Below are 16,029 nucleotides of genomic sequence, written 5' to 3' on the forward strand. Positions count from 1 at the left end.
CTCATGCTGCTGCTATGGTGCTTATGCCCCACCGTGGCCTACCTATCACTTTCACTATCTTTGAACCTGAACTTTAAAAAAAAGGCTCTTGATTGCCACTGTAATTGTATAATGTCTATGTATCCAGTCAATGCATCCCACAAGAAACTATAAGATAATGTCAATCAAGTTGGTCATATCAGTATTAGTAATGGGATAACCTACATGACCTGCATTTCCATCAACACTTTGCTTTGGGCCGTTGTGGATTATGAGTCCTGTAGAGGAGATCCACATGACAAAGCTTGAAGCTAAGTAATGCTGCCACAGTGTGGTCGGTCGTCAAACTGAACAATGCTGAAGTCCGCTTTTTTTGCGGTTAGGCTGTAGCAGTTGTCCAGGCTTGTGTCTAGTCCAATAAGTTAATTGTCTCAAATCTTGTATTTGATAAATGTTATGAGATATGAGAACCTTTTGCATGATTATAATTTGTACAGTTAACATAAATACATCTTTAGAGATGGTCTTCTGGAATCTAGACGTTAACAACCTAATAACAACCTAAAGTATCGTTTTTTTCCCGGATAATGCATACTTCGCGTGTTCGTACCACATCTGCATATTCTGACAATTATAACTGTACCTGGGTTGCTGTTCCAGTATGACTGATTCCATTCAACCTAGACTATGACAGCTTCCGTGACGTAGAAAGGGGCGTGGATACTTATGAGGAAATGTGATGTTCCTACTCAATGCACATCAGCAAGCTTGTTCTAGAAGTTTCTCTTGTCGACGTGTTGAAGAGCGCATGAGAGCTAGACTACATTACTCACCAGTGTTAAAAAGTGCTCTCTTTAGCAGAGCGTAATATATCTGTAAGATATATCTTTACATAGATTCATATGTGTATTTAATTCGACAAGCTTGTTTGTAAGTCACTCAAAATACCGCGCTCAAGGTTTGTAGCTACAAGGAAGGATATATAACGTTAGCTAGCGAGCCACCTAAACTGTGACTGCATTGCTGTAAGTTGTGAAACAGTCAGGATTGCTCCTTTAACAATGCTTGCAAAAATTTAAAACAAACAAACGGATTATTGTAATGGGTAAAGACTACTATAAAGTGTTGGGAATACAGAAAGGCGCGTCAGAGGACGAGATTAAGAAGGCGTATCGCAAACAGGCCTTGCGTTATCATCCCGACAAAAACAAGTCTGCCGGGGCAGAGGATAAATTCAAAGAGATTGCCGAGGCATATGATGTCCTCAGCGACGCGAAGAAAAAGAATGTATTTGACAAATATGGAGAGGAAGGTAAAATGTTTCAAGATTTATTTTGCCATTGTAGCCTTGCAAGCTGCCAGTGGTAGGCTATTCGAAAACATGGCATGAACAAGTTGTGCTTTCTTCTGTCAAATCTATTTTGCGTGACTTCTTATTTTAGGAATCTGTTTGAATGATAGTGATAGGTCTGTTTGAGCACGGTTTGGCTAACTGAATAACAGAACAGTGGTCACCGTTCTAAAGTTCGCTGGAACTTTCCTACTTGTTCTGTGTTCAGACCACAGTCCTGTAATAAATAAAAGTATATGGAATACCTACATCATTGTAGAAACGTGTTTAAACCCCGTTTCGTGAAGGTGTGGGCAACTGGTCTTGCAGTTCTAAACTGGCATAAAATAAAAGTAGTAGCATACCATTTTCAATATTTGAAGTGGGTAAAGTAAAGCATGAAAAATGTTTGTTGTTCTTTTTAACAGGTCTAAAGGGGCCCATGGGTGGAAGTAGAGGTCCTAATTGCCAGAACTTTAACTACACATTTCATGGTGACCCACATGCCATGTTTGCCGAGTTTTTCGGTGGCCGCAGCCCTTTTGAACAGTTTTTCCCCCACAATGGGGATAATGATATGGACATTGATGACCCCTTTGCTGCTTTCGGGATGGGGGGAATGGGTGGTATGGGAGGAGGGTTCCAGAGGTCCTTCAAGTCAAGACCAGGGGGGTCCTGTGGGGGACGGGAAAAGAAGAAAGACCCTCCAGTGGTGCACGAACTGAAGGTGAGTCTGGAGGAGGTGTTCTCCGGCTGCACCAAGAAGATGAAGATTTCCCGCAAGCGCCTGAATCCAGACGGCTACACCATGCGTAGTGAGGACAAGATCCTCACCGTAGACATCAAGCGTGGCTGGAAGGAAGGGACCAAGATTACCTTCCCCAGAGAGGGGGACGAGACGCCTGCCAACATTCCAGCTGATGTGGTGTTTGTCGTCAAAGACAAACCCCACCCTGTCTTCCGCCGAGAGGGTTCTGACATCATCTTCTCTGCAAAAATATCCCTCAGAGATGTGAGTGCTGGGTCTCCACGTCTTCAAACCTGCTATCAATCCCATTGATATAACCTTTGATACTTGAATCAAATGGCATGTTTCACAAGTCATATTTATTGATCTTATCATTAGCAAACCACCCTAAATGTGTCTCTGTCTGTCTCTGTGTTTCCTACCAGGCACTGTGTGGTTGCACAGTCAATGCCCCCACGTTGGATGGTAGGACTGTCACTGTAAGCTCCAGAGACGTCGTCAAACCTGGGATGAAGAAACGCATTGTTGGAGAAGGACTGCCCCTGTCCAAGTGCCCTGAGAAGAGAGGAGATATGGTTCTGGAGTTTGTGGTGAAATTCCCCGAAAAATTGGGTCAGAATGCTCGTGATGCGTTAAGTCAGATCCTTCCTCCTTGAATTAAAAGGTGGCTGTGAGAAAATGCCAGTTCCCAGACAACCAGTCTACATCTCTAATAACATGTACAGCTCTAAGCTGCAGGCTTGGCCCTGCCTCACCCGGGACAGATGTTGGGATTTAACTCATTTACCAGTCGACAATTTGATTGAGTCTGGTTGGTATAGAGAAAGTGATGCAATAGGAGGTTATTGTTTTCAATAATATAACAATATCAGCATATCATTATTATCAAAATTATACTAATGCTTGATTATTCCCCAGCTTGATTTGTGTGATTTTCTATTTGACTAAGGAGGCGTTAAACGCTTTGGAGGGCCACAGATGGCTTTTTTTTTTAAACATAAGGCAGTAGTTGGCAGCCACTTTAACAAAGACGATGGATGTGGCTATAAAGTGTGAGGCATTGAGATGAGGATGTCAGTGTGAAGCAGTGTCATGAAATGACGTGCGTGTTCAAACAGTTGTTTGAGTGCTTCCATAGCAAATGTTGCTGGCAACTTATGAACAATATCTCAGGTGCAAGCATGCCTGAACGTAGCTTGTGTGGATCCTGATTTAGAGCTACCTATATACATTTTGTGGTATTAGCCTACTATGCAGTGAAGTATATGTGAGATATGTTTAAGTTTGCTAGGAAAGCTTGAGAGCAAATTGCTGACATTTAGGAGAATGTTCCAAAGGGGAGGGGAAAAATGGCAAGATTATTGTGTCGAACTCATAAATCCTGTTTAGCAAACTCAGAGCCTGAGAAAATAGGGGAGGTTAATAGGAGTGTTATTTGCCAAAGAACTGTGTGCATGCTAAACATTGATGATGATGAATGTGTGTGTGAGGCCTCTGTGGGTCGGGTGTAACAGAAAAAGGACCACAAATTTATATAAACTATTGTAGCAAGTTTTGACTTTTGTGGGACCTGGTTATAATTTGAGCACCATTATTCTTGTATTTGTCCAATACAAATGTATTCCCATTCTTTAATAATATTTGCGCATGTGTGGTGCCCCCCTGCACATACTTTTGTAAACTGAACACAATTCAGTGCCTGTTATATTTCGGTGTCCCCCTGCCTTTTCTTCTTCTTTTTAAGCTGTGAAATAACCCCCCAAATATTTTTTCCTGAGCTCTATGCAAGTCAATGTAATAAATTTATTGCGAACTAAATCAGGTTGGTTCTGTTGTCCAAAGGACAACCGACCAGCAGAACTTGAAGCAAAATTAATATATTTTAGGAAAAATAAAAACATTATTCTGAAATGATAGTCTCGTTAACAAGGCTATCTGCCAGTTCCGTTTTGTTATACCTTTGATCAGATGTGGTTAAAATGTGTCATACAATTATTGGACTTTGTCTCACAACTTCAAGTACTTGAAATGTATGTTTACTCTAGTCTGATTGACATCAGGCGGTGGAATATTGATAGCTCTAACTATACTGTCAATATACTGCCTCGTATGGGTCATTCCACTCCAGGTGAAGTTTGTGTTCATTCTAGGGGACATGCCAACATGTGGCTAAAATGACTAGATTATATCTATTTAATACTGTTTTTGTTAAAAGATTTGCATTTTTTTGCAGATGTTTTACTTTTTATGGAAAAGTATTTTAATCCCACCTTCACATTTAACATGAACAAGTCCCCATTAGCACACCTGTTGTACTGGTTTGATCACTGGCATATATCAAATAAATGTAGCTATCTATATATAAACACTAGCTCTTAATGGGTATTATTTAAGCTCCGAAGAGCTCTCTTGAACCATCATGTTTGTTTTTCAAATAAATTGTCAAAACATTTTGTGTGTCCTTTAAATTGTAATTTGTAGTCCTACAATCAAATCTATTCAACCTGTCTCATGTAGGTTTGTATACCAATTCACCAACCAGGATGGGTAGGTTCACTTAAATGCAAGACAGACACCCCTCATGAACAATATCTCCCGCACCGTTAGAGGGCAGCAAAGCCTTGTGAGGTGAATGTCGCTATTAGGACAACACAAGCAGTCAGATTAGACTAGGCGGAGGACCCATGCTGTTGTCTTACTACAGTAGCCAGTTAACGGTATATAGACAGCTAGCAGCATACACCGGCAGGGGCAGCCCAGTCTCATCAGTTATCAATTTGATGGTTGGTGGCCTTTCATTAACTTTAACGGAATTATAATTTTCCACTGATCCTTTACCTTTTTTTTCTTGGACTCGCCTAGCTTGGTAGGTAGCTAGACGAACTGGCTATCCCATGTCCCTGGCTGGTAAGAATAAGAAGACTGGCCTGCTATGTTTCCGGCTACTGTAGATAGCTGGAGTACTGTAATCAGCCACTTTGAGAAACTGGCAATCAAATGGAACCGCCGATTTAAAAGTTAAGATCCTCTTAGACGGCCAGGCCATGTACAGTAAGGTTAAGCTTTCTTGCTTGTTGGCTAGAGACTATCTTTCTGGCTTAGTACTACTAGGCTAACAGAATATAAAGATAGTTGAATGCCAAGACAGTGCTTGCTAACTAGCTAGCTACTAACTAGAGAGTTAGCTTAATAGACACGCCTTTTACAGCATTCGCAGCTACTAGCAAGCTAATAAGTCTGCATTCTTTTAGGAGATACTAGTAGCTAGGTAGCTTCAAAACCACATTTATGTTGGGGTTAGGGATTCAACATCAGATAGCCTACGCAAAGGGAAGGGTAATCACTACTACTAGCTAGAGAAGCTAGGTACCTGACTCGGGTAGGTAGGCAGCACAATTACTGCAAAATATGTTTTACATTTGGCTGGTTAACTAGCTAACATCCTTGTAACATTTACAGTCAAGCTATCTATGTAGCCAGTAACACATTTTGAGTTTATATCACTACAATCAAAATGGAATGTCATCTTTTGGGGAACGAGCTCGCTAACGTTGTAGCTGCTCGGGCGAATGTAAACGAGAATCTTACTATGTCTCTTCTTGACACACAGGTTGTAATGCTGGTAGAATAAAGGCATAGGCTACGCTGATCTGGACTTCTGCCTCGTCACCACCACAATATAAAACACAGTTCCCACCACCCCCTCAAATACAAAGACAGTAATTAACATGCCTCTTGGGCTGGGAAGAAGGAAGAAGGCATCTCCATTAGTGGAGAACGAGGAGGCTGAACCAATTCGGGCAGGCCTTAATGTACCCGGGATGGACAGCTTGGATGGAAGTGGTGTGGGGTTGGGACAGGGTTCCACCCATGAGGGGTTGCCTCCTCCACCTACCAGCCTGCGACCCCGCCTGATCTTCCACACCCAGCTGGCCCACGGTAGTCCCACAGGACGCATTGAGGGCTTTAGCAATGTGCGGGAGCTCTATGCCAAGATCGGAGAGGCTTTTGGAATCCCCCCTGTTGAGGTGAGAAAAAACAGCCCGCACATTTACTTATATAATATGCTTGTTATTAGAGAACTGATGTTCTACACGGAATTATCCTTTGAGCTCTCGATGTTGTGCCTCTTCCTCCACAGGTCATGTTCTGTACACTGAACACTCACAAGGTAGACATGGACAAGTTGTTGGGAGGTCAGATTGGCTTGGAAGACTTTATCTTTGCCCATATTAAAGGCCAAAGGAAGGAGGTGGAGGTGTACAAGGGAGAGGATGCTCTGGGACTGACCATCACGGATAACGGAGCAGGCTACGCCTTCATCAAGGTGGAGTCTTAACAATGGAAAATGGGATTTTAAAACGGACTGAGAAGATTTGAAAGCGTACTCTAGTCTTTACATGAGCTTTGATTTATAACACCGCAGTCTTCTGTATTTGACGACTGTGTCCCCCCTCTTGTCATTCAGAGAATACGAGAGGGAAGCATCATCCACCAGATCCAGGTCATCAATGTGGGAGACATGATCGAGTCCATCAACGGACGCGGTCTCATTGGCAGCCGACACTATGAGGTGGCCAAGATGCTGAAGGAGCTGCCCAAGGGGAAGGACTTCTGCCTGAAACTTGTGGAGCCCCTTAAAGCCTTCGGTGGGTTTCGGGAGCAAACCTAAATGAGTTAGAGCATGATGCTATTGATGGGATGAGACCTAATCATTATACAAATGTCCAACACTTCAGAAACCATCAGAGTTTTGTGTGTGTGTGATTGGTTTGCTGTATGTAGAAGATTGACAAGCAGGGTGCATAGGAGAGAGAGTCATGTGACACCTGTGTTTTGTGACGTATTTGCTCTTGTGTAGACATGATCAGCCAGAGGTCTGGAGGGGCAAGGTCGGGCTCAGGGACCCAGCTGGGGACAGGAAGGGGGACCCTGCGGCTGCGCTCCAAGGGCCCTGCCACTGTAGAGGAGCTGGTGAGTGCGTTTATCATGACTGACAATTAGCAGTTGAAAGGGACATCCGTGCTACAGGTCATACGCAAACGAGTGAGTTCATGGGGCTCATCCATTTTGTTTTGCAGCCCTCTGCATTTGAGGAGAAGGCCATCGAGAAGGTGGACGACCTACTTGAGAACTACATGGGCATCAGAGACAGCGAGCTCGGTGTGTGTGTGTGTGTGTGTGTGTGCGTGTGTGTGTGCGTGCGTGCGTGCGTGTGTGTGTGTGTGTGTGTGTGTGTGTGTGTGAGCTCACGCGAGAGCATATTTAAGGGTTAACGAGCAATTCTCAGACTGTATATAGTCCTTTGTAATGAAAAGGTTAGTACTCTGACCTCGATCTCTCCCTCTCTGTCAGCGGCCACAATGGTGGAGTTAGGGAAGGACAAGAAGAACCCGGATGAGTTCGCTCAGGCTTTGGACGAGACTCTGGGAGACTTTGCCTTCCCTGACGAATTTGTGTTTGACGTCTGGGGCGCCATTGGCGACGCGAAGGTCGGCCGGCTGTAACCCCGGAAACCGAAGGGACCAGTGGAACACCATGTGTGTAGTTCTACATGGCCGTGGCACCCACAACAAACGGCACTACTAGGAATCACCACACTAGTCATAAGTGTTTTTGTTTTATATAATGCATTTTTTCATTCTTTTGTTTTGGTTTCTCCTGTGTACATCTGCTATTTTTTATGTAGAGTGCACTTTTCTGGGAGAACATCTAGGGGAAAAGATTTAGCTCATGTCTTGGAGAGAATCCACTGATCGCTTACTTCGTCTCACAGTATTATGGACCTGAAAACCTCGATCAGACAATTGAATGCAGAACACGAGGTCCTTGTGTTCAAGCAAGCAAGTGCATTAAGGTCTCCCGGCCCTGTTCGGTCCAGGATCCAGGAGCAGGGTTGTGGACTAGGCTGTTCCTTCTGACCACTCCTACCTAATGGATGCCCAGGTCCTTGTACCTCCTGTCCTCTTGTGTGAAGAAGACAGAGCACGAGTCTTGTCGGAGGCTCACAGGACTGGCTTAACACAAGCGGCACAAGCGGCTTCCACGTTTCGTACAACAAACTGTGATGTTTCACTTTTTGCACTGTGTTGCACTGCGCTATATACAACCTCCCCCCCCCCTCCCCCCAGCTGGCACTGTATGTCCCAGAGGAGGCCACCGTAGAGAGGTGGTCTAAGACACACTAACCCAGGATTTCATATAACGCTGTTTCGGACCACTCTGTTTCAGATACTTAATATGATTCTCACTAGCATGAGCTATTATGTTATCTTAATTGTGAGTTCTGGTATCTTTTTATGTACTGTTGGTTTTGTGAAGGAAAAGTGCTGTGGATACTGAAGGTTTACAGTGCATTGGCACTCAATAATAATGCAAAGGTCAGATCCTCTTTTGCGGCTCCTCACCTCTAAAACACTTGTGGTCTTTGCTGCAGTGACGGTGAACTATAGAATCGGGCTGCACTTATCAGCCACACACTGGATGGTTCATACAGATCTTTCTTATGCCATACTCCAGAGTTAACTAAAAGTGTGGACAGGCTACCTACCTATAAAAGATACTGTGGAATTGGAAGCATTTGTCCAATCCACAGAAAACAATGGGTTGGTAACCCTGACTGGGATCATTCTGTAAACTTCAAATTTTTTAAAGAATGTTTTCATCCTGAGTTTATTTTTTATATTTTTATATATATATATATATATATATATATATATATATATATATATATATATATATATATATATATATATATATAAACTGTATATATAATTTGAAGTTATGATGTGAAGTATGTGTCTTTGGAAAGTCACAATAGGGTTGGATACCTCGGTACAGACTTTGAGTCTGTAGGAAGGTCTGAACATGCTTACCATGTTCAAAGTGTCAGTATTTCCAATAAAGCACAATAAGGGACCAAATGGTCATAATGTCAAGGATCTAAAATGGAGCTCATGGACCAATATAGTGACGATGGAAATAGATTGGAATAATATGATGCAGTTACAGAACATAACACTAATTCAATAAAGGCTCTGGTATTTTATTGAATGATATAAATGAACCTGACCTCTGTCATGGTAGTAGAATAATCCTCCTATTATCCAACCAAACTACTTCCTGAGTCATCTTGCTGCCGGTGACGTCATGATGTTTATATGGGGAGAAAAACATGCAAGTTGTTGATCCCAACACAAAGCAAGGAAGGACTCAAACTCAAGACTTTTTGGTGTTACATTTTCAATATTCTTGCAGTATATACGTGTATGGACATTTTTGTAGTTAACAGTTTGATGATTTTTGTCCAGTATTGTTGAAGTATATTTTAGATGGTAACTGTCATGCAATTGATACTAGACACTAACTGATGGAAAAGAAAACTTGTAATTGGGAGGACTTTATGTTACACTGTTTCATGTCTGATTATAATGGCAATAATAATGGAAATTATGAATCCTCACTCTTTCAGTTTAGTACTTGAATATATTGCAATAGCTATATTGTTATATCCATTCATTCAGTCATTTACTGAAAATTCAAGTAAAGGACATTAATGCATTTGTCAGCTGATGTTTTTGCACAGGTGGACTGAGTCAACCTCCCTCACAGTGAAAATAATTCCTTCCAAGAGAAACAAACATTTGACCCCTGCGCGTATTTTCCGCAACTTTGTGTGTGTGTTAGCATTCACAGCCTTGTTCTCACCATTTAAAAATACATGAGTTCTAACTAGACAGCAAATCGCTCACTTCTGGTGTCAGTGTTGGGACAGTAGAGGTAATGTAATATGGTGATAAGGTCAGGCTTGTCTAGTCTGGGGTTCACCTCTAGGGCACCACCACACTGGAGAGATATGTGGGTCCTACCAGAATTATGGCTGTGTAATGTGGTATTCCGGGGCCATAAGAGGATATTTGTAAGAAGTTCGGTATCACACTTGAAACAAGGTTAACCTTTTAACCTTGTTTACTGCAAACAGGCCTGAGAGCTTCTCCTCTATTTTTGCTGATCCAGACCTAGCCAGGCATGAAGCTACATTCCCTGAAACACAGACCGCTGGAGTGGGCAAGTGTCCGAGGGTGGGGCCTGGGAATGCTTTCAAATATTGATTTATTCAATCTATCTCTGACCATACAGGTTAAATGAATAAGACTATGCTGTGGGAGCGTATGCGGCGAGCAGGAAATCGGGTGGAGAGGAGTAATGTTCCTGTTCTTCAGGTCGGGGTAAAGCACGTGATCATGTGACCCTTATTTACAGTGTTTGGTCCGCGACATTAGCAGTCCAGTCCCGGAGTCGCATGCAGATGCAGTAGGACAGGCAGCAGAACAGGCAGCAGAACAGGAAGACTCCCTGTTGAGAGCGGAGCTTCTACAACGCGACGACACATCTCCTTTGTGACAGAGAAGGCCTCCTCCCAAGTTGTCTTCCTCCCAAGTGGTCTCCCTCCAGGGTCCGGTCATGGCGTCACGACCCCGTGCCTTCTCCCAGCCCGGGGAGCCCTCCTTCCTCCTGAGCCCCCAGGTGGGCGTGGCTTTGCGTCCGCGCGCCGTCTCCTCCAACGCCAGCTCCATGCTGGAGGAGGAGCTGTCCTGCCCCGTGTGCTGCGACGTGTTCAGGGAGCCCGTGGTGCTCAAGTGCAGCCACAGCTTCTGCCGGGCGTGTCTGCAGCAGTTCTGGAACAAGAAGAAGGCCCGGCGCGAGTGTCCCGTGTGCCGGACCAAGTGCTCCCTGACGGAGCCCACGGTGAGCCTGGCGCTGAAGAATGTGGCGGACACCTTCCTGAGGGAACGGCAGCTGAAGGGGGGGCTCTCCACGGGGGCCGGGGGACGAGGGGAAGGGAGCGTGGCGGAGGAGCACTGCCTCGCGCACGGGGAGATTCTCAAGCTTTTCTGTCTGAACGATGGCGAGGTGCTGTGCTGTGTGTGTCACACATCCAAGAAGCACCAGGGTCACCGAGTGTGTCCCCTGGAGGAGGGAGCGCAGGACCTCAAGGTGAGGATCTCAACTTCATCGGGTCTGACTGGGAATATTCGCTGATGTTCACTGGTGACGGTTTCGTTGAACCCAGCGTCTCTCTCTCTGTCTCTCTCTCTCTCTGTCTCTCTCTCTGTCTCTCTCTCTCTGCTTTCTTGGACAGAAAGAGCTCAAAGAAGAGGCGATGCCTTTGAAGAAAAGCCTCCGTCGCCTCTATGAAGCCAAGCAGGAGTGCGATGACACAACTGTGCACATCAAGGTATCAACAAACACCAGGGGAGCCTCAGTGCAGGCGCGCTTACCAGACGGCGCCTTCTAAAGTTACACCATGCTTTGTTCATGTGTAAACAAACCCAGGGTTGCCTTTGAAAAACACACTCCATCCTTCAGCTCCACGGTCATGGCTTAACACTACTCCTTAGAAGTATCTCAGTCACTGTGTATTCAATGTGTTTTAGAAAACAAGTGCATGTGGTTATGTCACCGTTAGAAAAGGGACTTGGTTGGTTATCGGAGATGTGTTTGGTGAAGCCCTGGCGTCACTGTCAGGGATATTGGACGGTAGTTCACGTGTCCAGTGACCCCCCGTGTGATGACGTTGCCAGAACCAGACCCAGCAGACGGAGATGCAGGTCAAGGCGGAGTTCGAGGAGCTGCGCCTGTTCCTGCAGAGGGAGGAGGAGGGCCGGCTGGCGGCGCTGCGGGAGGAAGAGGAGGAGAAGAAACTGCTGCTGAGGAAGAAGACGGAGAACATCACCAGGGACATCCTCGTCCTCTCGCAGGCCGTCATCGCCATCGAGAACGAGATCGCGTCGAGCGACGCTCTCTTCCTGCAGGTAAGGGGGGAACGGGACGTTCGACCGGAGTCCGTTTCGGTGTCTTCGGACCCCGAATGACCTCTTTCTTCTCTCCCCCCCCCCCCCCCCCCCCCTTTCAGAACTACAAGAAAACCAAGCAGAGGTGAGTGCTTTAGCAGCAGTAGCCCTCATATTGTGACTAAGTTGTGTTTATATTGCCTGCCTAATGGCCGTACGTCTCCTGGCAGAGTTCAGGTCTCTCAGCAGGACCCCGGGAAGGTTTCGGGTGCTCTGATCAACGTAGCCAAACACGTCAGCTCTGTCAAATTCCAGGTCTGGGAAAAAATGCTAGACCTGGTGTCCTACAGTACGTATTTAATTTAGTTGACTTTCCAAACTCGCATTGCACGCGTCCGATCAACCGTTCCGAACCTCTCTCTGTCACTCTCTTCCTCTCCTCTTCCCCTCCACCTCTCCGTGTCTCCCACCTGCCAGCCCCTGTAACCTTAGACCCCAACACGGCCTACTCCTGGCTGTCTCTCTCTGCGGACCTGACCGGCGTGACTAACAGCGGCGCCGTGCAGAAGCTGCCCGACAACCCGGAGCGCTTCGACCATTTTGTCTTTGTGCTGGGCTCCGAGGGCTTCACATGCGGACGCCACGCCTGGGAGGTGGAGGTGGGTGGCAAGCCGGACTGGATGCTGGGCGTGGTCAAGGAGTCCATCAACAGGAAGGGCCGCATCTCCGGCTGCCCCGAGGGCGGCTTCTGGATGATCTCCCACTGCGAGGGGGAGTACACGGCCATGACCCGACCCAGCACCCCTCTGCAGCCGGGCCCAAACCTTCACCGGGTCAGGGTGCAGCTGGACTACGACTCTGGAGAGGTGACGTTTTCCAACCCCGTAACTATGGCACCCATCTATACCTTCAACGACTTCTTCACTGAGAAGATGTTCCCCTTTTTCTGTCCTGGGGCCAACATCAATGGCAACAACCCTGGCCCCCTTAAGATCTGCCCAGTCAAGGTGGCTGTGTGGAACAGCGCCACCTGGTGATGTTAAGTACTCACCTGTTTCATTTAAGGCCTGGGACACTGACCAAGGAAGTCTGTTTGGTGTAAAATAATAAAATAAAAAAATCTGACAAGCTGTAATGAAAAGACGCATTTCACATTTAATTGTCTGCTTTTCATTTTGGGGCCTTTATCTTTTGTAATCAGTTTTGTTGAGAATTGTGATATTGTTTCTTTCCTTTATCATGATCTATATATTTGACCAAAATGTGTTTATTGGGTAAAGTAAGGATATCAGAATTAATAATCAAGAAATAAAACAAGACTTAGTGTCTCTTAATTTTTGTTGTATTTATTTATTTATTTATAAACATTACAGGACAGTTCAATGAATTTACCAGGGCAGGACTTTGCCTTTATGGTCCATGAAGGCTCCATTCTGCTTCTCAGAGAGGGACTCCATCACACGCAGAAGTCCCTCCACACTCTCTGGTGCGTCTATCTCCCCCTGGTGGTCATAAACACACATCACACGGTGTCAGCTGTGTGAGCCCCTCAATAACAATGGTTTCCCAACATGTCGGCTCCACTAGTTAAACACTTCCCCCTTGTCATTTTCAATTCATTAAAGCCGTATTTCTTACCACATCAAAGTCAACTTTTGGGTGACCTTTGACCTGGCCTGAGCCCTGCCCCGAACTGTACTTGTTAAACACATGGATGAGGTCAGTTGAAACAGTCCGACTCACCCCCTTTCCTCCCATGTCGGTGCGAACCCAGACAGGGTGCAAGTTAACAAACAGAATCCCATCCTTCCTGAACTCCTCCACTGCACACATGGACAGCATGTTCAAACCTGAGAGAGAGAGAGAGAGAGACAGAGAGAGAGACAGAGAGAGAGACAGAGAGAGAGACAGAGAGAGAGACAGAGAGAGAGAGAGAGTGAGCGGTAAAGGGTGGGAAGGAGGAACAGGAAAAGAAAAGGGAGGGTGTCAAAGAGGAGAGGATGCAGGACAATAGAACCGACTCACCAGCCGGGTGAGGTAAGACTCGTAGCTGGAAAGGGGGTGGGAGAGAGAGGGAAAGAGAGAGAGAGAGAAAAAGCTGGGTGAGAGACAGAGAGAGACAGCTGGGTGAGAGAGTTTGTCTCACCTTGCTGATGCGATAGGCGAAGGCAGGGATGAATGAGTACGTCTCTCCAACCGAAGCCATGGATGCCAACACTGGAAATGTTGATGACAGCTGCCTGCCTGCAGGACATCCCTGGTTTCCCACTGGCTTTGGCTGCTGTCCGTAGATAAGGCAGAAACTCCTGAGGAGGGCCAGAGAAAGAACAATGAAAGTAAAAAAATATTTAAAAAGTGATCATATGTTTACATGTGCAACAGTGGGTTCCTTAGAAACTCTCTGAACGTCTCACTTTAGTAATGTTCATTGGGCCCATCAAGTTTGTGTTGAACGCAGACTGCATGTCTTCAGAGCTGGTGGTCTGTATGGTGCCATGGGGCAAGACGCCCGCGTTGTTCACCAGCATGTTGAGCCCCTCCTTCGGGGTGCTTCTTGGCCAGGTTTCGGAGATTCTACAACACAAACGGTCCACGGTTACTCACAGGAATTGTGGGGACAAGAGCCGTGTACCCCGGCCGCCGTAGAAGGGCTCCTCTCACCTCAGCTTTGGGACCCTCTGGGTCTCTGCAGCAGGCGAACAACTGGCGGACAGGCTGTGGAGCCTCCATCATCTGTTTGACCATCTCCAGACCCAGGCCTCGGTTTGCTCCTGTGATCAGGACGCTACAGGCTTTAGTTGCTGCCATTCTCAGTGTGTACTTCGGCCTCGGTCAAGACGACGTGACTGTGGAATGGACTCTTAAGAATGGAAAATTGTCCATTTATGAGAGCTGAGTGGCTGGATGTTTATTCTAAATCTGGGCAACACCCTTCACAAAGGCAAACAAGATTCAAGATGTATGCTGAGTCATGCATCGGCCCCCAAACATTGGGTGCATCCGCATGCACAATGGGTTTGGAGTGAACAGGGTCACACAGCTAGGCTGCTGACATTAAGTGACTCAATAGATAAACCGTGAAGGAAGCCTATGTTTGGCGAGGAAGACCCATCCATGAGTTCGACTAAAAGCAGCACGCCAGAGTAAACACGGCTGATAAATGGAGAGTACTGTATGTAAACATTTGAGCTGAGAGAGAAATTAAGGGAGTCAGGCAATGACTCTGGAAACACAGGGGACGTCAATGGAGAGAATCTGCTGCAGAGAGGGAGGTGTCGCCAGCCTAATCACCGTGACCACGTGTTATCGTGGGCTAACAATCCTGTGGAGATAAAGATAACAAGTCTTTTGTTCAATGCTCTGTGAGAGGGCCTAGGTGGCTAGAAATGCAAGTCCATGCATGACAGAAGTGGGTCAGTGTAAGGGATGAAGAGGCCCTTTGATGAACGCTGTAATGGTGGTAGAAACTGTATGTCGTGATGGCTTGTGTAATGTTAGAGGCAGAGTTCAGCAATTCAAATACTCAAGTATAAGCTCCTGGTATGATATTTCACAGCAGATTTAAGACCGTTAATAGGTTGGCTTTTACTGTATTATTAGTGTATAGACTGTTGACTAAAGACAGAGAAATCCAATCTTCTAAACTCTAAACACAGTATGATTTAGTAATAGTGACTGGACACACAAATCGACACAACAACATACATATGAACATCCACACACATCATATGGTTAAATGGATCAGTAATGCAAGTCTGGAGTGTTAGGGAGACATTAGGAGTTTGTTGGACCAAGCATCAATACTGTATGGGTCATAGAGGTGTGGTTGGTCAAAGCAAAAAGATAAGGACTATGTAAGGAGATCAGGACCATGTTGAACTATCCTGGAAATTGTGTCTTGTGGTTGGAAGGTTGGAGTGCTTTTCGTAGCCTGTAAGTTTATCCTCTATGTAAGTTGTGGTTTTTAAAAATAATAATAATAATAGTATGTAACATTTTTATAGCACATTTATACAGCTTTTTCAGAGCTCAATTACGCTTTTTCTTTTTTTTGCATTGTGTTTTGTGCTTTGTATTTGTTTAGAGTCCATCTTTCCAGAATACAAACATGCCGCACATTCCAGCACTGCAAGTTATACTGTTCGACTGTCTAGCTAGGCCCGTTGACTTAATTTAAA

The 16,029-nt window shown here is 45.5% G+C and overlaps 3 protein-coding genes and 1 pseudogene across 5 annotated transcripts; 3 read left to right on the forward strand and 1 right to left on the reverse strand.

Moving 5' to 3' along the window:
- The first annotated feature begins 743 nt into the window (after window positions 1-743).
- On the forward strand, window positions 744-4,508 carry dnajb1a (DnaJ heat shock protein family (Hsp40) member B1a). Its single transcript, XM_062450039.1, has 3 exons — window positions 744-1,291; window positions 1,738-2,321; window positions 2,483-4,508. The coding sequence occupies exons 1-3, from the start codon at window positions 1,081-1,083 to the stop codon at window positions 2,711-2,713; spliced, it is 1,026 nt and encodes a 341-aa protein (XP_062306023.1). The 5' UTR covers window positions 744-1,080; the 3' UTR covers window positions 2,714-4,508.
- A 207-nt stretch (window positions 4,509-4,715) lies between these two features.
- On the forward strand, window positions 4,716-8,736 carry gipc1 (GIPC PDZ domain containing family, member 1). Of its 3 annotated transcripts, none has more exons than XM_062450045.1 (7): window positions 4,716-4,840; window positions 5,668-6,085; window positions 6,199-6,384; window positions 6,526-6,706; window positions 6,919-7,031; window positions 7,139-7,220; window positions 7,413-8,736. In XM_062450045.1, the coding sequence occupies exons 2-7, from the start codon at window positions 5,786-5,788 to the stop codon at window positions 7,562-7,564; spliced, it is 1,014 nt and encodes a 337-aa protein (XP_062306029.1). In that variant the 5' UTR covers window positions 4,716-4,840; window positions 5,668-5,785; the 3' UTR covers window positions 7,565-8,736. The 3 variants fall into 3 exon arrangements, with proteins under 3 accessions (XP_062306029.1, XP_062306027.1, XP_062306028.1); XM_062450043.1 differs by having other exon boundaries at window positions 4,728-4,964; XM_062450044.1 differs by having other exon boundaries at window positions 4,728-4,923.
- A 77-nt stretch (window positions 8,737-8,813) lies between these two features.
- On the forward strand, window positions 8,814-13,164 carry trim35-12 (tripartite motif containing 35-12). Its single transcript, XM_062449860.1, has 6 exons — window positions 8,814-11,054; window positions 11,200-11,295; window positions 11,642-11,872; window positions 11,974-11,996; window positions 12,082-12,200; window positions 12,329-13,164. Exons 1-6 carry the CDS (start codon window positions 10,521-10,523, stop codon window positions 12,886-12,888), a joined length of 1,563 nt encoding a protein of 520 aa, XP_062305844.1. The 5' UTR covers window positions 8,814-10,520; the 3' UTR covers window positions 12,889-13,164.
- Window positions 13,165-13,227: 63 nt separating this feature from the next.
- On the reverse strand, window positions 13,228-14,700 carry LOC134010517 (C-signal-like; annotated as a pseudogene).
- Between the last annotated feature and the right edge of the window lie 1,329 nt (window positions 14,701-16,029).

The sequence above is a fragment of the Osmerus eperlanus genome, chromosome 2 (genome assembly GCF_963692335.1).
Source record: "Osmerus eperlanus chromosome 2, fOsmEpe2.1, whole genome shotgun sequence".
Taxonomy (NCBI): domain Eukaryota; kingdom Metazoa; phylum Chordata; class Actinopteri; order Osmeriformes; family Osmeridae; genus Osmerus; species Osmerus eperlanus.